Source organism: Propithecus coquereli, unplaced genomic scaffold (genome assembly GCF_000956105.1).
Source record: "Propithecus coquereli isolate 6110/MARCELLA unplaced genomic scaffold, Pcoq_1.0 Scaffold422, whole genome shotgun sequence".
Lineage (NCBI taxonomy): Eukaryota > Metazoa > Chordata > Mammalia > Primates > Indriidae > Propithecus > Propithecus coquereli.
In genome coordinates this window covers 606,270-630,058 of record NW_012149975.1, presented here as the reverse complement: position 1 = coordinate 630,058, position 23,789 = coordinate 606,270, and the positions used below count along the sequence as shown (strand labels likewise).

The window sequence follows — 23,789 nt, the reverse complement described above, 5'->3', positions numbered from 1 at the left end:
CAAGTGTTAGATAATACTAAAGATAAAAAGGGCATTTTTCTGCCCTCAGAAAGTTCACAGTCTTATGGAAAACATAGACATGATTTATGTTATAATACAACTTGATGGGTGCCCTTAGAAATGTCAACTGTCATTCTGAAAGAAACACCTAATATGGGGAGGGGGTCTAGTAGTGGTAGCATCTCAGTACAGTTCTAAAAGCACTGGATGCTCTCTACTCAATTCAAAACATTGTAGACTAAGAATATGAACGGCAGTACAACCAGATGCTTGATAGTCATGGTAGTGTTGAGAAGAGAAAGATCTGACTAAAATAGTTCCATTTTTTTTAGTTCCATTTTTTAAAAACAAAGGAATGGTATGGATGTTAATACCTGGGAAAGTATTTGATGTTCCTTGCTCCATTTTGAATAGAAACCATTCTGGACAGAGAATTCATAGACTCTGACATCAATATGCCTCTCTCTTAAAAAAATCAATTCCATTTTCAAGAACTAAGATATAATGCTTCTCTGATCCTGAAAGAATTGAATAATCTAGAAGAGCTTGGCATTTTACCAACATAATTTAGAGCTATACTATGGATTATAATTGAATCAAAATTTAAGAACAGCATTATTTAATAATGACAACAATCTACATTTGGGGAATATATTGTTTCTTTCATTACTGTATCGTTTCTTTTACTGTACAGAAAACATTTTTCAATTAAAATATTGGTTTTCTTTTTTTAACTATAGTTTTCCTTTCTCAGAAGTAGTTATGAAGATAACAATTTATGTTGCAATCGGTTATTTTGTATGATTCATGAAGAAACACTTTAAAAATAACTTTGTAATAAAGACAGAAAACTGTTTCTTCACAATTGTGATTCATCATAAATTATTTTTGAACATTTGGTAAATCCTAGTTCTATGAACTTTTAAGAACTTTAAAACACTTTCAGGGCCTATTTGAGGCCTTTCTTTATGAATTCTGCAAAGGCTTCATTTTGTGAAGAAAATGGACTCGACGTATAAGCATGGTATGAAACCATTGGGTTTTTTTTTTTTTCTTGCCTTTTCTTCTCTTTTCCGTTTTTTTTTTCTGAGAAGTTCAAAGAAGTCAAGGGATTATTTGGGGGAATTCAAGTAATTGCAAGGAGAAATAGCATGGACCAGCAACCCTTCCAAAATGGCAAGTTCTGTGTTCCTGGGCCCAGGGGGCAAGCAGGAGGTGGGGTATGTATTGAAAATTTCTCTTTCACAGGAGAAGAAGGTAAGGTTACCATGCCAATTCCTTTTTGAAAAAATTAATTAATTATTTATTTTTTAGAGACAGGATCTTGCTCTGTCGCCCAGGCTTGGAGTGCAGTGGCACGATCATAGCTCACTGTGGCTTCCTGGGCTCAAGCGATCCTCCTGCCTCGCCCTCCCATGTTGCTGGGACTATAGGCACATACCACCATGCCTGGCTAATTGTTTTATTTTTTGTAGAGATGGGATCTTGCTGTGTTGCCCAGGCTGGTCTGAAATTCCCAGCTTCAAGCAATCCTCCTGCCTTGGCCTCCCAAAGTGCTGGGATTATAGGCGTGAGCCACTGCACCTGGCCTACCGTGCCAGTTCTTAAGAAGAGACCTGCAATGGAGCCACAGACGTGTTTTCTTAAAAAAAGAGAAAGAATATGGCAATGGTAATTGGGGCCTGTGCTATATTTGGCATTTGTTCCAGGTCTACTTAATTGAACTGAATTTTCTGCTTAAAGTTTGTAATTACTATTTTGGGAATGGGGAAGATACCACTCTGAGTTGTACAGAACGAGCACACAGCTGTCATCTTCATTCCCCCCCAAAGGCCACTAACAGTTTGTCCTAAAATGATGGATTTTACTCTGCCGCATGGTCATGAGTAGCACAATCATAAAGCATATCAATATTGTGGGGAAAATCTGCATTCTGAGTATGTATATGATTAATACCCTTTGTGGACATGAATAACGATGCCTAGGGTTTCCAACCTCACCTGGAACTTTCTAAAGGTTCTGAAAATGAACTTTTTACCAACTACAACTACTGTAATTCCTTTTATACTTCTAGTATCAAGATTTTTTTAAAAATCCAGGCATAGACTTTACTGGCAATTTTAATTATGTGGTTCTTTCACAAGATCCCAAAGCATCCTGACCCTCTATCCTGTGAGCTTCTTGTCTCCTTCCCTACTTCCTAGTGGGCCCTCTTAACCCAAGCACTTTGAGTCATGATGCTACCATGGGGCTGCCTGGGTCCTTTCTGCATTGAAATGCCCCACCTAAGTCTCTCCTCTCTAGGCAATGCTCCTACCTCCCAATCACTATCCCTCCTCTCTGGTCCCTCAACTTAAAATGTTCAAGGGCATTCATTCCCTCAAGGCTCTAATTCGATCTTTTGAAGGAAAAGGAGTAGAAGTTTCTCCAGCAAGTTCATGAATCCTCACTTGAAATTATAAAATGCTATGCATTTGGAGTGAGGGGCATTCACAGATTTCTTTCAATTCTCAAAGAGGCCAGTATCCCCCAAAAGATCAAGAAGTATGGTACTAAGTTCTATTGCACTAAGGTTGATATAGTTTCATTTGAAGATTATTTATATTTTCCCAGAGAGTTCCTGGAAATAATGCCTTAACCTAAATAAATAGTTCCATAATAAAGGAAAAGCATGCTCCAATGGTAGGGAACATATTATTTGGGAGAAGATTTGGGGATACCTCACCACATTATGGAGGCAACTATTTTTCCTGCTCTATCTCTTTAATAATGGTGACAAAGAGATACCTGCCTTCTCTTTCACCCTGTGGTTATGGTCATAATGAATACTAAGATACAGTACATTTTAAAATGTTAACATCAATGCCAAAATGGGGTGGGGAAGCATTAAGTCCACTTAAGTTTAGCAAACATTTATTGAGCAATTACTGTGTATAAAGCACAGTGCTAAATGATATAGGATAGAAAGATAAATAAAATCCTATAAGGTCTGAAATTTCCAGAACCTAATAATCCCTATGGGGGCAGGGGATAGATACACACAGACACACATGCACACATATATGTAAATAATATTAATGTAAAACAGACTATGAGATATGCTTCTGCATACTATGGGAGAAGAAAGCATTAATGCTAACTAGAGAGTACCTAGGAAGCCTTAACTAAAAGTGGAAACAGGGCCACCAACCCTCAAACCCCTGGGCCCTTCCCCTTTTCTGATCTCCTTTTCCGAACAACTACCTTTTCATCCTATTTTTCTTCAACAGATTCAGAGATTAGGCCCATTTAACTTAATTTTTTCTCTTTTTTTCTTTATTAGGAAATATTTCAAACCTGCAAAAGGTATATTAAATGCTATCATTAATACTCATGTGCCCACCACCCACCATTATAGATATCGCTGAAATACTCACATACTAGAATTCTCCTCTTTTATAATGTCCTCTGCTTTTACTAGCAGCTTTGAAAGATGACCGTCAGTGAACCCCATCTTCTGTTATTCATGCTCTTGTGTAATCCCCAGCCCCCAGGTGTGGGCTGGACTTAGTGACTTGATTCTAATGAACAGAATATGACTAAAGTGATAAAATGTCAAATCTGTAATTAGATTACAAAAGATTGTGACTTCCATCCTGCTGGCACTCTCACTCTGATGAAGCCTGCTGCTATGTTGTGAGATGCTGTATGGGGAGGCCCACATGGCAAGGAATCAAGGGAAGCCTCTAGCCAACAGCTTGTGAGGAACCGAGTCCTTACTCCAACAACCCATAAAGAACTTAATCTTTATGACAACCATGTGAGTGAACTTGGAAGCAGATGCTCCTTGGTAGAGCCCTCAGATGACACTGCATCCCCAGCTGACACCTTGATTGCAACCCTGTGAGAAACCCTGAAGCAGAAGACTCAGCTAGGCCATGTCTGGATTCCTGAAAATGTGTGTTTTAAGCTGATGAGTTTTGGGGTAATTTGTTAATTTGTTATGCAACATGATAACTGGTGTAATAATACACCTTCCAAGAGGTAACCACTATCCTAAATGTGCTGTTTATCATTCCTACATGTGTCTTTATATATATATATTAACATTTGTATGATCATTCTCATGTATGCATGTGTATATATATGTGTATAAATTATATCAAATGTTTTTAAAATCCATTTAAATGTCATTATAATATTTGTATCTTTCCGGAACTAGCTTTTCCCTTATTCGTTTTTCCACTTCCACCACTCAATCTTTGATCTTCCAAGAGATCTTTCTCTGTCTCAGCCCCTGTAAGTTCTAGTCCCCTCCCCAGCCTAGTGCTTGCTGTCCCCTTCAGTTTACCTGCAACAGTCCCAAGCCAGTGAATTTAACCTGGTCCTACCTTAGATGAAGCTCAGCTTTTTCCCATATTGCTTTCTAAACCAAATCTGGGCCTATGCTCTTTGGTGTTACACAAGATTTTAGGCATACTTGGGTCATCACTTTGATTTCCTTTAATAATTCTGCTTTCAAGAGGAGTGTGCATCTTAAAATTTAATGTGTATAGGAGTTACCTGTGGATTGTGTGAAAATGTTATTTTGGTCTACTAGGCCCACAAAGGGCCTGAGGTTCTGCATTTCTAAAACACTTTCAAGTATTGCTGATACTGTTGATACATGGACCACATATTAGTACAATGTTCCGGAGGCTAGACATCCATCTCTCTTTTTACCAAAATTGTTTTAACTTGACATTTTAATTTATATTGGACAGCAATAAAGGAACTTAAAATAGGCTTACCCAATGACGGAATGTGATAGCTTTCGAAGACAGTAAGATAGGCCAAAACAAAAACAAATCATGTAAGGAAACATTTTACTCAGTGTTATTTACCTGAAGCAAGCCACAGGAAGGAAATAATAAAGATGAGAGTGGAAATTAATCGAATTGATAATAGATAGAAAAGTAATAGAGAAAATCAATGAAACCAAAAGCTGGTTTTTTGAAAAGGTCAAAATAATTTTCAACCTATACCTAGACTGAGCAAGAAAAAAAGAGAGAAGACTCAAATTACTGGAATCAGAAATGAAAGAGGGAACATTACTACCAACCTACAGAAATAAAACGGATTGTAAAGGAATATTATGTACAATTGTATGCCAATAATTAGATGGAATAGACAATTCCTAGAAAGATGCATACTACTGAAACTGACTCAAGAAGAAAAAGACAATATGAATAGACCTATCAAAAACATACACAGGGGAAAAGAATCCTTATTCAATAAATGGTGCTGGGAAAACTGAACAGCCACATGTAGAAGACTGAAACAGGATCCTGACCTTTCACCTTTCACAAAAATCAACTCACGCTGGGTAACAGACTTAACCTAAGGCATGAAACTATTAGAATTCTAGAAGAAAATGTTGGAAAAACTCTTATAGATATTGGCCTAGGCAAAGAATTTATGAAGAAGACCCCAAAGGCAATCACAGCAACAACAAAAATAAATAAATGGGACCTGATCGAATTAAAATGCTTCTGCACAGCCAAAGCAACTGTCATGAGAGCAAATAGACAACCTACAGTTTGGGGGAAAATTTTTGCATGTTACACATCCGATAAAGGGCTGATAACTAGAATCTATATAGAACTCAGGAAAATCAGCAAGAAAAAAATCAAATGGCCCTATCAAAAAGTGGGCAAAGGACATGAACAGAAACTTTTCAAAAGAAGACAGAATAATGACCAACAAACATATGAAAAAATGCTCAACATCTTTAATCATTAGGGAAATGCAAATCAAAACCACAATGTGATATCATTTATCTCCAGTGAGACTGGCCTTTATCAAAAAGTCCCAAAACAATAAATGTTGGCGTGGATGCAGAGTGATAGGAACACTCATACACTGCTAGCGGGACTGCAAACTAGCGCAACCTCTGTGGAAAGCAACATGGAGATACCTCAAAGAGATACAAGTAGATCTACCATTTAATCCAGCAATCCCATTACTGGGCATCTACCCAAAAGAACAAAAGACATTCTGTAAAAAAGACACCTGGACTCGAATGTTTATAGCAGCACAATTCACAATTGCAAAGATGTGGAAACAACCCAAGTGTCCATCAATACCTGAGTGGATTAATAAAATGTGGTATATGTATACCATGGAGTACTATTCAGCTATAAGAAACAATGGTGATATAGCACCTCTTGTATGCTCCTGGATACGGCTGGAACCCATTCTACTAAGTGAAATATCCCAAGAATGGAAAAACAAGCACCACATGTACTCACCATCAAATTGGTTTCACTGATCAGCACCTAAGTGCACATATAGGAATAACATTCATCCGGCGTCGGGCAGATGGGAGAGGGGAGGATGGGACGGGTATATACATACATAATGAGTGCGATGAGCACCATCTGGGGGATGGACACGCTTGAAGCTCTGACTGGGGTGGGGGGCAAGGGCAATATATGTAACCTGTCATTTGTACCCCCATAATATGCTGAAATAAAAAAAAAGTGAAGAGATTTAATTAGTAATTAAAAAAAACCTGCCTGCAAAGAAAACTCTAGGTTCACCACTGAGTTCCAACAAACATTTAAAAAACTAACACCAATTCTTCACAAACTCTTCCAAAAGTAGAAAAATACTTCCCAACTCATTCTATAAGGCCAGTATTCCTTTTCTTTAATATAAAATTTACGTGTTTATTTATTTTTAATTTTTTTCAGCATATTACGGGGTTACAAATGCTTAGGTTATGTATATTGCCCTTGTCCAACCCAAGTCAGAGCTTCCTGATACCAAAACCAGACAAAGACACCACAGGAAAAGAAAACTACAGACCAATATCTTTTATGAATATGGATGTAAGAATCTAAAACAACATACAAAAAAACCCTGAATCCAACCACATAAAAAAAGAATTATGCACTATGAAAAGTGGGATTTATCCCAGGAACATAAGGTTGGTTTAACATCTGAAAATCAATTCATATCATATAGCAATTGAATAAAAAACAAAAAACACATGATCATTGCAAAAGATGCAAAAAAAGCATTTGACAAAACCCAACACTCTTTCATTATAAAAACAATCAACAAATTAGGAACAGGAAGGAACTTCCTCAACTCAATAAAGGATAGCTATGAAAAATCCACAGCTAACATCATACTTAATAGTGAAAAAAATGGATGCTTTACACTTAAGATTAGGAACAAAAAAAAACAAGGACTTTAGTATCTCAACATTGTATTGGTGTTCCATCCAGGACAGTTAGGCAAGAAAAAGAAATACAAGCCATCTGGATTAGAAAGGAAAAAAGTAAAATTTTCTCTATTCACAGATGACACAATCTAGTATGTAGAAAATCCTTAGGAATCCACAAAAAAAAAACCCAAGTTAATCAGGCTTGCAAGGTTTAAGATCATATACAAAAATGAGTTGTATATCTATATACTTGCAATGAACAATACAAAAATGAGATTAAGAAAAACAATTCCATTTACAACAGCATCAAAAAGAATAAAATACTTAGGAAAAAATTTAAAGAGAGCAAAACTCATACTCTGAAAACTACAAGACACTTCTGAAGGAAATTAAAGGAGATCTAAATAAATGGTAACACATCCCATACTTATGGGTCAGAAGACTTAATATTTTTAAGATGGTAATACTCCCCAAAGTCATGTACAGATTCAACGTATTCCCTATAAGAATCCCAGCTAGGTTTTCATTAGAAATTGGTAAGCTGATTCTAAAATTTAAACGGAATTGCAAGTGACCCAGAATAGCTAAAACAATCTTGAGAAAGAAGAACAAAGAATACTCTTCCTGATTTCAGATTTTACTATAAAGCAGTGGTAATCAAGACAGTGTGGTAGTAGTATAGGGATAGACATACATCAATAGAATGGATAGTCCAAAAATAAAACCATGTCTTTATGGTCAACTGAGTTTTGACAAGGGTGCCAAGATGATTCAATGTGGAAAGAAGTCTTTTCATCAAATAGTGCTGGGACAACTGTATGACCACACGTAAAAGAATGAAGTTGGACCACGCCCCACACCATATATAAAAATTAACTCAAATGGATAAAAAACCTCAATATAAGAGTTAAAACTATAAAACTCTTACAAGAAAACATAAGGATAAATGTTCATGACCTCAGATTTGGCAAATAGATAAATTGGATCTCATCAAAATTAAAAACTTTTGTGCTTCTAAGGACATCATCATGAAAGTGAAAAGACAACCCATAGAATGGGGGGGAAATATGATAAGGGAGTAGTATCTAGAATGTACAATAATCTCAAAAAAAAGATAAACAAAATGGGCAAAGGATTTGAATAGACATTTCTTCACGGAAGATATACAAATGGACAGCAAGCACATGAAAAGTTGCTCAACATCATGAGGGAGATGCAAATCAAAACCACAGTGAGACACCACTTCATACCCACAAGTATGACTATAATTCAAAAGTCAGATAACAAGTATGGCAAGGATATGGAGAAATTGGAACACTTATACATTGCTGGTGGGCAGCTTAAATGATGCAGCCACTTTGGAAAACAGTCTGGCAGTTCCTGAAGAGTATAAACATAAAGGTCTTACATGACCCAGCAACTCCCCTCCTAGGTACATACCCAAGAGTAAGGAAAACATATGTCCACATATAAACTTATACAAAAACTGTACATGAATTTTTTTTTTGAGAAGAGTCTCACTCTGTTGCCCGGGCTAGAGTGCCGTGGCATCAGCCTAGCTCACAGCAACCTCAAACTCCTGGGCTCAAGCGATCCTCCTGCCTCAGCCTCCCAAGTAGCTGGGACTACAGGCATGCGCCATCACGCCCAGCTATTTTTTTTCTATTTTTAGTCATCTGGCTAATTTTTTCTATTTTTAATAGAGATGGGGTCTCACTCTTGCTCAGGCTGGTCTCGAACTACTGACCTCAAGTGATCCTCCTGCCTCAATTCTCTCAGAGTGCTAGGATTACAGGCGTGAGCCACCATGTCCGGCCTGTACATGAATGTTTATAGCAGCATTATTCATAATAACCAAAAGGTGAAAACAACCCAAATGTCCATCAACTGATGAATGTTGGTATATCCATACAGTGGGATATTATTTAGCCATATAAAAGAATGAAGTACTTACTGATACATGCTACGACATGGATGAACCTTGAAAACATTATACTGAGTGAAAGAAACCAGTAACAAAGACCACATGTTATATGATTCCATTTATTTGAAAGTCCAGAATGGGGAAATCTATACAGATGGAAAGTAGATGAGTAGTTGCTTAGGGCTGGGGGACTAGGAAATAGAAAGGTGATAGCTAAAGGGCATGCGATTTCCTTTTGAGGTGATGAAAATGCTCTAAAATTGGTGATAGTTGCAGTATCTGTGAATACATTATACCAAAACCACTGACTTGTATATATTAAATGGGTGCATTGCATGGCATGTGAATTATAGTTCAATACAGCCGTTAAAAAAAAATAAACTGGGGCATTCACAGGGCTCACCTTGTTTGTTTCCCATCTCCCTGGGATCATTGTCCTTTGTTGCCTACTATCTAGTATCTTGAAAACTTTTGCTTCATGTTGTCTGTCTTTATTTTATTTGGTTGTTTCGTGCAGGAGGGTAAATAAAAACACTGTTACTCCACCTTAGACAGAAGTGGAAGTCTCCCGATTTTTTAATTGGAAAAACTGAGACTAAGAGCAGCTAATTGGCTTGCTGAGTGGCAGAGTCAGGACTATAACCAAGATTTCCTGATTTCTAATCTGAAGTTGAGACAGGATTGCTTCTTGGTCTATCTAGCATCTGGGGCAACATGATAGCAGAAGGTTAACTAATCAGGCATAGACAAAGCAAATATCTGTGACTTGAGAATCTCTGAAGGGTTCAGATCAGTTCTCTGCCTTCCCCTCAATCAGCAAGCATTTGCTGCATACCTATATGTAATACCTTTGGGGAGACATTACTGGGGATAGAGACACAGGCACTACTATCTCTGGAGGTCACCATCTATTTGGGAGAAAAAACTACACATGAAACATCTCTGTGACTCAAATCACTCAAGAATGTTTACCTGTTACATAATGACTCACTCAACTGTGCAGCCAAGAGAGTCAGGAAGGGTCACAGTGTAGGGACTTTTCTCAGGAAAGGCTTCCCAGAGGAAGAGGGACTTGGGCTTCAGAAGATGGGCAGTATCCCGTAACTGGGCAGGGAGTAAAGGCAGGACATTGTCTCCACAAGGCCCATGTTGAAATGCACATGAGGCCTCTGAGGGTCCTTGGCTATAAGGAAAGCCTGAGCCTTGGGAGAGGGGAAGGAAGGAGATATTGTCCCGGCCAGAAGGCAGACCTAGAGGATTTGATGAAAGTCCTCTGGTGAGGAGGATGACTGATAGGGCAGCTTCTCTGCCTATTGCAAAATTAAATCCTCCCAGGTAGATAGTTTTTGTAAGGAAGCAACAAGTGTCTTCATAGGTCATGAAGAACTGAGATATCCACTTGAAGTTACAGGACAAACACTCCAGACCCTAGCCATTCAATCACTCAGTGAGCACGTATTGAGCATCTACTATATGCCTGGATTTGTGCTGGGGCTTGGGACTCACAGGTGACAGTTACTTGTGGCTCATCCTAATTCAATCTAGATGAGAAGACAGACACTTGGATGATGATGACAGATTTCCTCAGGGAAAGGTGCTGTCTTTGCCCACCCCACTTCCTCTGTTAGTCAGTAGAAGTGGCCAAGTTCTTTCCATTTGCAGACCTGTCATCAGAGTCAGAGTGGGCCAGGGTAAGGACCCGACGCCACAACAACCTGAAGAGGTTTCCGCTTAATGTCGGGAATGGCAGAGAACAACACCTGGGAGACCAGTCCAAAGCTCTCCTTTACAGCCTGGCTCAAAACTCACCGCCTCCAGGCAGCCTTCTTTCCTGGATCTGCTCCCCGTCCTCAGGCCATCCTGAATGACAGTGATATGTATGGACACGGTTTAGCTCCTTTACAAAAGCACAGGCCCTTTAGGTGGAACTTCCAGGCCTTCCTCAAGTTTGTAACACCCATGGTGCCTGTCACAGGGCTCTGCACAAAGTAGGTGTTTGATAAATGTTTGTTGAATGAATGAAGGTTTTGGAATCACTATCGCCATTAATGGTGTTTCTCTTCTACCTGCCCAGGGCTTGGCTGTCCACCCGGGCCTTCCCATGTCATCGTCCTTTCTTACTTTGGATCTTCTCCATGGCCCCCATGAGGCTTCTGCTCCTGTGGCCGAGTTTGATTCTGCAATGATGCTGGGGACGAGGAGGGGTTGCACCCTCAGATGAGACCCTGCCCCCCCCCCACAACAGCAAGTGGCTTGGCCCCTTGCTGGCCTCCTAGTTCACTGCGCCACAGCCAGAGTGGGCTGTGGGTGCTCACAGAAGAGAAACACCTAGGCAGGAATGCTGTCTCCCTACAGGCAGGGTAAAGAGCCCATGGTCCTCAAGCTCAGCACTTCCTGCTGCTTATGAAAGCCACGGGAGGGGCGGGGGATCTTCAGAGCTTCTGGTCTCTTTAGGGACTTTATCTTGACTCCCACATCCCAGGGGGTCACTGCACAAGCTCTGTGACCTTGAGCTCAGCCCCTGGGAGTGGAGTTGCATGTCAGGGCTCCATCCTCCCTGCTAAGCAGGAACTGCAGCCCTGCCAGGCCCTGGTCCTGGGAGAGTTTGTACCACCAAAGTCCCCTTTATACATACGGGCTCACCTAGCTTGTGGGGTTTGAAGCAAGAATAATATTGCCATTATCACCCTCTGCATGTGCAGCGCCTTGCCATTCACTAAGACACTTCTTCATCATCACATTGATGTCTCAGGATAGGTTTAAGGTGCATTTTTCATAAACTGTAATTTTACCGCCTTCCTCTGTCATTTTTCCTCTTCCTGCTGGTTTTATGACTCAGTGAGTTCTCCTCCCCTTCCAAAAAATCTTAGTAGTATAAGTGTCTCAGATAAAAAACAAACATACCCATGCATCATGGTTGATACTAGAGTCTGATAACACCCTGCTCAGCAATTACAGGGCAGGGTCATACTCCTTGGTGAGCAAACAGTAGAGTTTCAGGGAAAAGCCTTATCAACTATGCATGTCTTATGAGGTCAGAAACCCAATTTACCAAACAGATTGACGAAAGAGTGGTTATCACAGTTTGAAGGTGCACTTATTTTAAAAGACATTTATGAAGTTATTGAACTTGAGTATGCATTTCTTTGTTCTATTCTCCTGTGTTTTCTTTTCTTTTCTTTTTTTCTTTTTTCTTTTTGAGACAGAGTCTCACTCTGTTGCCTAGGCTAGGGTGCCGTGGCATCAACCTAGCTCACAGCAACCTCAAACTCCTGGGCTCAAGAGATCCTCCTGCCTCAGCCCCCCGAGTAGCTGGGACTACAGGCATGTGCCACCATGCCCAGATAATTTTTTCTATTTTAATTGCCTGGCTAATTTCTTTCTATTTTTTAGTAGAGAGAGGGTCTCGCTCTTACTAAGGCTGGTCTTGAACTCCTGGCCTCAAGCAATCCTCCCACCTCGACCTCCCTGAGAGCTAGGATTACAAGCGTGAGCCTCTCCTATGTTTTCTGACAGAAGTTTATAAAAAGAAAGTGACTAGTTCTATTCCACAGCTAATTAGTGGCCAAGGCTAGGACTTCGGCCCACTTTTTCTGAGCCTCGGCCTCTTTTTTTGAGCCTCCCTGGGATGAAAGGGTTTGCTACTCATTAACACTAAATAGAATGGAAAGCAAAAGAATGACTTGCAGCTCAAGGATTGAAAACCATACTACATTGATGAGCAATTAAAACTGAGATGAAGTAGTGTACCTTTGAAATGATTATATACTGCATAGTAGTCAATGGGGAAAACAGGACTTGAATTCCTTAAAGGAGATTTACACAAAGAGATCTAGAAACTCATCTAACAGTGTCTTCTGATGAAGTGAACAAAAGATGTCAAGGTGGAAAGCCAGGGTCCTGATCGGACTCTTTCTGGCTGTGAGACCTTGTACAAATCATTTAGTCTTCCTCAACCTTCACTGCTGCTGATATCTAAGTTACTCCCAAAGAGAGTCAACTGAGGTCATTCGGTCAGCCCTTACATCTGCTCTGTCTTATCCTAAATGCCTGTTGAACCCTCCGCTTCTCTCCGTTCTCACTCTTCTGAGTCCTCTTCATTCCCCTCTCCACATTGCAGCCAAAGAGATCTTTCTAATAGGCAAACCTGGCTATACCGGTCATCTGCTCAAAACACTTCAATAGCTCTCTACTATTCTCAGAATAAAAATCCCAATTCCTTATCCTGGTCTATAAGATCCTTCGTGGTGTGGTACCTGCTGGTCTCTCCAGGTTCATCCCACATTACTCCTCCCTCTGAAATCCTAGGCTCCAGCCATAATAACTAATAGCTGTTCCCCAGCGAGCCAGCCTCTCTCACGTCCAGCCTTTGCACTAGCCTCTTCCTGTACCCAGGACACTCAGCACCTTCCATCTCCCCCTTTCTTTCCCCTGACCCTGTAACATTGCAGAATTCTGTGTCCATTCTGCCCATCTGGGAAGCCCTCCCCAGTCTGAACTGCTCTTCCTCTGCATGTCTCCCCCGCCACAGCACCCTATGCTTCTGTCTTCTTAGCACTCACCAGCCTGGTCGAAACAGCCTTTTTCCTTGTTCATTTCTCCCACTCACTTCTGCTGGACTGTGTCTTACTCATCATTATGTCCCCAGTGGATCTTGTTGAATGAATGATAAATGTTTAAATGCTTTGTAAACTTCAACTTGCTATACAAGTCTTAAGTATTATATAATATTGTGTCTTAAGGATTATATAATATTATATAACATTGTGATGAGTGATGTAGCTGGGTTTGCTGGGGTTACTTAGTATTGTTGGCCTACTCACTCATTTGATAATAACTAATATCACACTTCAAGTACATCATTGTAGTTCCTTCTTAGGCCCAGTACTAATAAAGGCTATCACTTAGTGAGCACTTAACCTGGGCTAGGCTCTGTGGTAAGATTTTACATGTTTGATCTCATTTACTCAGCATCATAGCAATCTTATAAGCTATTAAAAGCATCTATTAAAAGCATCATTCCTATTTTCAGATGGAAAAACAGCTTGCCCAATGTCACATAGCCAGATTTTGAATCCATATTTTTCAAGTTCAAGATCTATGCCCTGCCAAAGTCTTCAGATAAGGGAACAGAGTGAAAAGGCAACCCACAGAATGGGAGAAAATATTTGCAAACCACTTATCTGATATGGGATTGATATCTAGAGTATATAGAGAACTTCTAAAACTCAGCAGCAATTAAAAAAAAAAACCAAATTGATTAAAAAATGAGTGAAGGCTTGAATAGACATTTCCCCAAAGAATATATAGAAATGGCCAAAAAGCACATGAAAAGATGCTCAACATCATTAATCCTTAGGGAAATGAATATCAAGACCACAATGAGATACTACTCACAGCCATTAGGATGGCTACTGTTAAAATAAATGTAAAATAACAAGTGTTGGCCAGGATATGGAGACATTGGAACCCTTGTGCATTGCTGATGGGGATGTAAAATGGTGCAGTTGATGTGGAAAACAGTATGGAGTTTCCTCAAAAAAAATTTTTTTTTAAAAAAGTACTGTATGATCCAGCAATTCCATTTCTGGGTATATACCCAAAAGAATTAAAAGGCAGGGGTTAAAAGAGATATTTGTAAACCCATGTTTACAGCAGCACTATTCTCAACAGCCAAAAGGTGAAAGCAACCCAAGTGTCCATCAACGGATGAATGGATAAACAAAATGTGATATATACATATAATGGAATATTATTCAGCCTTAAAAAGGAAGGAAATTGGCCAGGCACAGTGGCTTACACCTATAATCTCAGCACTCTGGGAGGCCAAGGTGGAGGATCGCTTGAGGTCAAGAGTTCAAGACCAGTCTGAGCAACATAGCGAGACCCCCGTCTCTACAAAAAATTTGCCAGTTGTGGTGGCATGTACCTGTAGTCCCAGCTACTCAGGAGGCTGAGGTGGGAGGATTACTTGAGCCCAGGAGTTTGAGGTTGCAGTGAGCTGTGATTGCATCACTGCACTCCAGCCTGGGTGAGAAAGTGGCATCCTGTCTCAAAGGAAAAAAAAAAAGGAAATTATTCTCACACATGCTACAATAACATGGACAACATGGATGAACCTTGAGGACATTATGCTAAGAGAAATAAGCCAGTCATTAAAAGACAAATACTGTATGAATCTAATTATTTGAGCTACTTAGACTAGTCCAGTTGACAGAGACAGAAAGCAGAATGGTGGTTGTCAGGGGCTTGGGGGAAGAGGTAATGGAGAGTTAGTGCTGAATGGGTATAGAGTTTTAGTTTTGCAAGATGAAAAAAGTTCTGGAGATGGATGGTGATGAAGGTTGCACAACAACGTGAAGGTACTTAATGCCACTAAATCATGCACTTAAAAGTAGTTAAAATGGTAAATTTTATGTTCCATATATTTTACCGCAATTAAAAAAAAAAAGATCCAGGCCCTGATTCTAACCATTTCTTCATCCTGCCAGAGTCTTCAGATAATTTCGTCTTGATGAATGTTTGCTGGTTTCCCTTCAGATAACCTGCCTTTTCTTTCTTTTTCCTCCCAAGACCAGACTGCTCTTGGCTAGGGTCTCTAGAGCCTCCACATTGGTCAGTGTCCCTGATGAGGGCAGGGCCCAGCCTTAGACCTCTAGCCCACTCAACTCCTGGGAAGAAAATGCTTACTCCCAGGGCAGCCAGCACATATTTTACCCATAACGATTGGCAGATGGCTGTGGATCCCTTCTGTTCCTGGGAATCACATCAGAACTAACTGCACTGTGCATTTTCCATCACTGGTAGCTAATCCCAACAATGACGTTGGGCATTTTTATTAATAGGTGAAGAACAGACATGAAGAGAGAGGGGAAGTGGCTTGGGCTGAGTCACACAGCAAAGTTAGAACTCCAAACTCCCAGCAACTAACCTCTCCCTGGGCTCTGTCCCACACACCTGACAGCTTGAAACTTGCTCCTTTTTGTACTCTGGGCAACAGACTCCCAGGCTAACCAAGCGGGTCTGACTTGTCTTACAGAGAAATGAAGCAAAATCTTCCTTGGGATGGTATCTTGTGATCTTTCTGTTTGTACTGGTTGGCAGGAGGCCAGGGTCCCCACTATTAACTGAGTGACCTTGAACACATCATTGAAAGTCTCTGGACTCTCAGTTTTCCCTTCAGTAAAATACAGAGGAGAATTATTGCTGTCTCCACCCCAGGGAAACTGAGGATGAGGTAGGGAGAGAAGGATTGGGGCGCACTCCTCCAATCTATTCTACATCACCCTTTACATGGGTGAACACCAAACCTAACCAAGCGTCACAATCACATGGGTAGCCTTTAAAAATACAATTCCTGGGCATTGACCAGCTCAACTGACTTGGAATTCTCCTTTCCCCATGCCACCTAGCCCCCAGTGTGAAGGGAGTCCCCTCGTGTTAGCAGTGGGGTGATATTTCACTTCTCTCCAACCTAGCTTAGAGCACCTTCTCTATGGGACTGCACTGCAGTCTGTTCCCTGTCAGCACTCCCTCGTACATACTGTTCCCCCAATTTGGGCACTTTTTACATATCGCCTGTTGTTTTTCAAATCTTTGCCTCTTGTTTCCTCAGTTAGCCACTGGAGGATAACGACTGTGTCATATCCTTCTGTAGTATTGCCCCACAAATACCAGCTCCAGCACACAGTATATGTTCAATAAATATTTGCTGAACTGATGGAAATCTTGTAGGTGGGAAATATGAAACAATTTCTTGCTTATTTGGGGAGATGTTCTGTGCCCTTTGGAAGCTTTCTGATCACATGGAAAAAACTCTATTAACAAAGAGACATGAGCCCTAGCTTCTAATTTGGGCTGTGTTACAAACTCCCATTGTGACCTGTGGCAAGCAATTTGCCTTTTCTTGTGCTCAAGTGCCTCACATGCAAAATCAGGGCTGATGTGCAAACTTTCTTCTAGCGCTGGGTTTTTGGCTACTCTTATAGCAAGGGGCAGTCTTTTTTCCCATATCAATGCCGTTAATGCCCATGGTGCCTTGTTTTTTCCCTGTAAGGACTGCAGGTTGATGGGTCATTCCAATTTATAACATGAGAAACTCAAGTAGATAGCAAGTAAGTGCTTTGGCCAAGCTTCCATGCATAGAGTGTGAGTGTGTGTGTGTGTGTGTGTGTGTGTGTGCGTGTGGTTGGTCACTCCTCACCCAGGTCTCTGGCTTTCACTGGACTCTTCCCTCCAAGAGCTGTTTATCCATCCTTTCAAAGTACAGGACTATTGACTCTTGGTTAGCTGCATGCCCACTCTCCCCTCTATGAATGACCCAAGGCAAAGGTATGACATACCAGCTAAGTTTCCTTTTGTCCTTCTGCACACTCCCAGCCAGGGCCAGAATGTCCACTGCTATGTTCAGTAAGATCTATTCAAGCACTGTCCTCTGAGGAGGAGATGAAAGACACAAGACACAAGTCCTTGCCCTCATGGAGCTTCTAGCCTACGTGAAAACCCAGTATAAGAACATGTCAGGGAAAAGATGTGCTACTATATGTGAGGAAGGGCCTGGGAGCTAAGTGCTGCTTTGAGATATCTCCAGCACCTAGAACAGTTTCTGGTACATAGAAGATACTCCACAAATATATAAAAGTGGGTGAAAATTGCCGTGGTTTTCAGACTTCTTATTTTAAAGAAGGGAAAGCTTTTCTTCAGTGAAATCATACCTGGAAGCTCACTATGTTAAATAGATCAATGCAATGCTGCTCTGGCTGAGGAGAGTTAGGTAGGGTTGGGACCTGCCTGCTGTCTTCTCTGGGCCCCAGAAAGATTCCTCAGAGCCTCATTGGAAAACTACTGCTGTAATTAGTTGGAAATGAGAGGCAGCTCAACTCTTGCTCTCTCTTCCCAGTTAACCTTAGCCACAAGGTGATCCTAGCGAAATAAATGAAGGTTTGAGGAACCAGGCACACCAAAGGGAATATTTGCACCTGAAAAGAAGATATTGTCAATCTTCCCCCTCCCCTCCTTCCAGGGGCCTCCAATTACTAAGAGCAAAGTGGAGGAAGTTTTGAGCAGAAGACTTCTGAGTTGGTTCATAAAGGTGTATCAACGTAATGTTGTTTAACTTAAATAAAGAAGGAAAGAAAACCTGTAGAATGTTTTCCAGCATTCTGTAGAAACCCATTTGGGTGGTATCCAACAGACAGTCCTGATTAGGATGTAAAACTCTTGTGGAGTCTGGCCAGTGAATGGGTGGTACTGCCTTTTACACCTGAGTGTCCTGCACCACCCTGACAGCTATTAACATTCCTGACCAAGTTCATGGTCAGCCTTATGCACATGAAGCTGCCAAGAGGGGCTGCCTGGAGAGAGCACCTCTTCTCCATGCCTACAGGACTTTGACCCTCCACCAGACCTGGCCTTCTCCTTGCCTCCCCACTGCCAGCAGAGCAAGGGAGGGAAATCAACCCAGGAGATATTCACTTGTCAAGGTGGTCCAGGGAGCAAGGCACATCCCAGATCTGCATCTGGAAAACAACTTTGGGGAACAGACATCTATATTTTTAGATATGGCAAAGGGATACAGCTCTTGAACTAAGAGGTTTTCATCATTATCCATCTCGTGGCCTTTTCGTATAAATCTCTACCTGCCCCACAGACTCTCCCTCCTCACAGGTGCCAGAAGAGGCAGGCAGATAATTAGTGCTGGGGACCCCCATTTGATAGCAAGGGAACTTGAGGGGTGAAAGGAGCTTTCCTCAGTCTGTCAACAAGTCACCAAGAGCCCCAACTTCTCCCCTACTGCCTGGCATGGCCACTTCCTCTGCCTCTTGGCCAGTCCCCAACTTCTGTATTTTCAAAACCTAGCTCAGAGCTGACCCCTACTAAGAGGACAGCCTTCCAGCCACCCCTGCCCTTCCACTACTGCTGCTGATTTCACCCCTCTCCCCACAAGCCACCACCCACTGCATCTGGACTAGACATTTGTACTTAAGTAATCGAGTTGGTGTCGTGAAATCTGGTCTTAGGATCAAAGCCACTCACGGTTAGGGCTGGAGGGGAATCTTGGAGATGGGAGGGGGGACTAAGGCCTGGAGGACTTGCCCGAGCTCTCATAACAAATCATGACAAAGCCAGGGCTTCAAGCCAATTTTCCCTATGTGTTCCTCATGCCTTCCTGGCTACATTCTGAGTTTCTTTATTTCTTTCCTTTGTCTCTTTTCCCCCCTATGTGATGTTTTCCTTCTTCCCTCTGACTGTCTCCCCATGTCCTATCTTACTCGAGAGAGGCTCTAGGGCTCCCTGCACAGTACCTGCTCTCTGGGACCTTGGTGTTGACTCAAGGTGGGTTTAATGACCTAAAGAGACTCAGAGCCCGGAAGGAGCCTGCTATCCCCAGTTCTGAAACATGACTTCTTACCAACTGAGATCAGCTCTGACATTTGTTCAGAAGCGAAGACAGAAAGACGACGGCTTCTAGCTAGAGTTTAGGGGACTTCCCAAGGTAACCCAGCTAAGAAGTGGCCACAGCTGAGCCAGCTGTAGGTCTTCAGGTCCCTCTGCTTCAGGCAGTGCCCACCCGCTCTGGAGGCCAACTGAGCTAGGGGCAAGCCCAAACTCTGCTTTCCTGCTTGCAGCAGTGCGACCCTAGGGAAGTGCGTTATTCCTTTAGGTCTCTAAGTCTCTCATTTGTGCTCTGGTCCTAAATGTGAGGGTGGGAGGGAGACAAAACAGCACGTGTGGTTGGCCACCACTCTGGCTTTCTGGATGTGTGCAGGGCACCGTCGAAGCCCCCTAGCCATTGTGAGCAAGGTACCTAGGCTCCTGCCCGGCCATACTCCCGCACAGCTCCCCCACTGTGACACGCCAATGTCAGAACTCAGCACTCAGGAGCAGCGAACCTCGAGACAGCTCAGTCGGCGGCTATGCTGTGCTAGGATCTGCGGACTTTCTCCCGAGAGTAGCGCTCTTGGCTCGCGCCTTCCGCCCGCCATTCTCCCACGCCCCCAGAGTACCCACCGACCCTAGCAGGCCGAGTTCTGGCGGCCGCGCCCATCCGGCCAGTGGCTGCCCGGCCGGGTGCGTCTCCAGCTGGGCGCACGCCGGCCGCCCCAGAGCTACTTCTGGCGTTGGGAAAAGAGAGGTAAAGAGCTGGCCAGGCGGGGCGCCTTCCTCCGGGGCCGAGCCGGCAAGCGCATCCTCTCCCCTAGTCCTTCATTGTCCCCCGAGCGCTGCCCAACTCCTGTGCCCGCCGTACCCAATACTCTGAGTCGCTCCCGGCACAGAAGACCAAGCGCCCTCAGAAAACCCGCACTCACCACCTTTGGGGGGCTCCCGAGGGAAGGCAAGGAGCCGGGGCGGGGCTCCCTGGGCTCTTGGCCCGGGGCAAAGAGCGGAACTCACTGGTACCCCGCTAAACCCTCCTCTTGCCTTCGCAGACAGCAGCGTCCCCTCAGGAGGGAGCGCCTTCGTTGTCCCAGAAGACCCCTCGGACCACATGCCTAGAGGTACCGGCCTCTCCCGGGAGGAGTGAGGGGGCGCTAGCGAGCGGCTGGCAGAGGAAACCTGTTTGCTGGCCCGTTTGGAGGTGGGATGGGGTGGGGTTTGGCGACGGAGAAGCCAGAGCGAAGACGTTGGTTTCCCCGCTTCTTCTGGAAAGGAACTAGGTTGTGAGGGGGAAATAAGGCGGAGTGTAAACACAAACAACCTCAAAAAGAAGCCAAGAAAAGCGAAGCCAAAAGAAGCAAGCGCAACACTGTTACAAAACTGTCTGGTTTTGTAACAATTTCCCCGCCGCCGGCCAATGAGCAGCGTGGCGGCGCGTCACGTGGTGCCGTTTTATATAACACTTTGCTGAGACAAGACAGTTATTAGGCGGCGCGGGGCGGCCGGCATGGAGCTCTTAGAGGCGCGGCAGGGCCCGGCGCTCGGCCGCACGGCAGCCGTGGCAGCCCCGATTTCCTCCAGCCACCGCTCCTTGCTTCTTGTCCCTGGTCCCTAGACGCCTCTTCCCCGCGCGTGTCCCTGTCCCTATGGATTCAGTTGAGACCGAACAGATGCTGAGCTTGCCCGCCGGGCTCAGGAGCAACTTAGAGCTGGCGGAGCCGGCGGAGCGGGTAGCATCGGCGGCCCGTGTAGACACGGGCCCCCACCCGGAGATGGCTACAGAGGGCCCCGCACCTCTACCGACGCGGGAGCCGGAGCAGGATCAGTCTCCGAGGACCTCAACGCCGGAGTGCAAAGTCCTGCTTACGCAGGCCGACGCCTTGGCGTCCGGGGGGCGCCTCCGGGAAGCCCTCGAGGTGTACAGACAGCTCTCGGAGCGGCAGCAGTTGGTGGCCGAGCAGCTGGAGCAGCTGGTGCGCTGCCTGGCGGAGAACGTCTCGCAAGGCGAGGCGTCGGCGCCAGCGCCCCCGGACGGGGGCAGCGGTGCAAGCTCCGTAGTGGCGGTGGAGGAGACAGGGGCAGCAGCGGTCGCGGCCACCGAGGTGTGGGACGGCTTTAAGTGTCGGAAGTGTCATGGATTTCTTTCAGACCCCGTGTCCTTGTCGTGCGGCCACACCTTTTGTAAACTGTGCCTAGAACGTGGGCGGGCAGCCGACCGGCGCTGTGCGCTGTGCGGAGTCAAGCTTTCCGCGTTGATGGTGGCCACTGGGCGGGCGCGCGGGTCCCGGCGGGCTGGGCAGCAGGCGCCGCCGCCGCTGCGGGTCAACGTGGTGCTCAGCGGCCTCCTCGGCAAGTTGTTCCCCGGTCCGGCGCGGGCGTCGCAACTCCGGCACGAGGGCAACCGGCTGTACCGCGAGCGCCAGGTGGAGGCGGCGCTGCTCAAGTACAACGAGGCAGTCAGGCTGGGTGAGCCCACCGCGCCACAGGGGCCGGGGCTGGGGCTCCGGGCGACGCGAGGGGGCGGGAGAATGAACCTGGCCGGAGATGGGGCTTGGACCAGGGCAGAGGAGGGGGCGGGAGACGGATGGACAGTGGCCCGGTGGGGGAGGAGGATCTCTGTGGCTCCCTGTCTGACTTTGTCTTCCCCTCTTTAGCTATCTTTGGCTGTGTCCGTCTATCTCTGTTGCTTTTTGTCTTTTCCCGCGACTCCTGTTAGCTTTTGTGTTTCTGTGCCTCTCAGCTTCTGTTTCTGTGTCACCTTGTTTCTGTCTCTTTTTCTCCGTCTCTTCGCTTCTTTGTCACTCTGTTTCTATCTTGCTCAGTGTCACCGTCGCTGTCGTTCTCTGTCTCTCCCTCTCCCTCTGCACGCCCGGCCCCCTCTTACACCTGCCCGCACCTTCCTTGCCAGGAGAGGAACTTTGCACTCTTCCCACACTCGCGCGGGGTCCTCCGGGCTCTTGCCGGCAGGAGATGTCCGGTCGGCGCCTGCGTCTGCCGCTCCCGCCGCCGGGAGTTGTCCCTTCCGGGGCCGCGGCTCCCTGTGGGGTGGGTCCGGTGTGGAATTAGGTCAGGAGAGCACTGGTTGCATAAGGGCCGCGAGCGGCCCGGGCCGGGCGGCCCCTCCTCCGCGCGGGCGGGCGGGATTGTGTAACGGCTGAGGTAACCGAAGTGGGCCACGCTCGCCTCGGAAACCATCCCGCGAGCGTGTGCGGGGGGAGGGGGAGCGCTCTCGCCCCGCTGCCCTGTGACTCATTGTCACCGCTTCCTATCACACGATCCTCGGCTGAAATAGATGCTCCCCCCGCCGCCAGCCCGCAGCCTGTGCCCTCGCCTGGAACCCCTGAACCCCGCCAGCCCGGCGACAGACTGAGCCAGGCAACTGCTTGGGGATCCCCGGGGACTGTGCACTGGCTACGAATGGGGCGCGCCTCTGTCCCGCTTTCCGGTGCTGCCTGGGAGGGCTGGGTGGGCTTTGCAGTGTCAAGGGCAATGTGGGCGGCCCCCCACCTCCAGCTGGACTAGGGTACCCTAGTTCCCTCAGGGAGCCACTCTCCCCAACGCCCCACGCCTGGACCCAGGAAGTGGCCGCCGAGCCGCCAGCCAGTATCGCCCAGCCCCGGCAGACTGCCAGGAGTTCGGCCGGTGGGGCGCGGTGTCTGGCGAAGCATGCCAGGGAGAAGGCAGCAGGGCCGGGCAGACAGGGCCCTGGGATCCGAGGGTGCCCTGGGCTCGGCTCTGATGGGTGGAGGAGGGGGTAGGCTGGAGTCTCCACGTGTTGAATCTCCACCCAAACTTGCAACAGGTAATGGGGGAGGGGGAGGAACGAGGGCTGACTAGGCAAGGCTGGCAGCAGAGGGATAGGGGGCTCCCCCACCCACTCCCTGTCTCAAGGCACACTGTGCGCTGCCACTCGGCTGGAGTGTGCTACAGAAGAGAAAAGACAGAAAAGATTGTAAACTCTTTGCTAATGTCTTAAGAGCAAGTAATGGGCACCCAAGCAAGCCCTCAGCACACCCCTGGGGAAAAAACCTCCAAAGCCTGTTGCCAGCAGAAGCTGGAGCCCAGACCTTGGGGAAGAGCAGGGCAATATGAATGAGACAGGTGGAGGCCACTTATGCCCAGATCTCCAAGGGAGGTTCCCTTCCTTTCGGCCATCCCCCAAGGGCCAGGAAAACCTTATCCCCTCCTCTATTGCTGCCACCTCATTTCCACAGAGGTTCTGCCTTGCACCTTTGTCAATCCCCTCAGAGTAGTCAGGGCGAAAATGTCAAGACCAGCTTCACCCTTCTAAGGGGA

General features: G+C 45.2%; 1 protein-coding gene across 3 annotated transcripts in view; it reads left to right on the top strand.

Annotated features, from left to right (window-relative positions):
* The first annotated feature begins 20,972 nt into the window (after window positions 1–20,972).
* LONRF3 (LON peptidase N-terminal domain and ring finger 3) overlaps window positions 20,973–23,789 on the top strand; it is a 33,465-nt gene continuing 30,648 nt past the window's right edge. For 2 of the 3 annotated variants that reach the window (XM_012653531.1, XM_012653530.1), the window contains exon 1: window positions 20,973–21,959. In XM_012653531.1, coding sequence (XP_012508985.1) covers window positions 21,140–21,959 — 820 coding nt within the window. In that variant the 5' untranslated portion in view covers window positions 20,973–21,139. Of the gene's footprint in view, window positions 21,960–22,686; window positions 23,296–23,789 lie in introns of those variants that run through there. The other variant, XM_012653532.1, reaches the window with a different exon arrangement.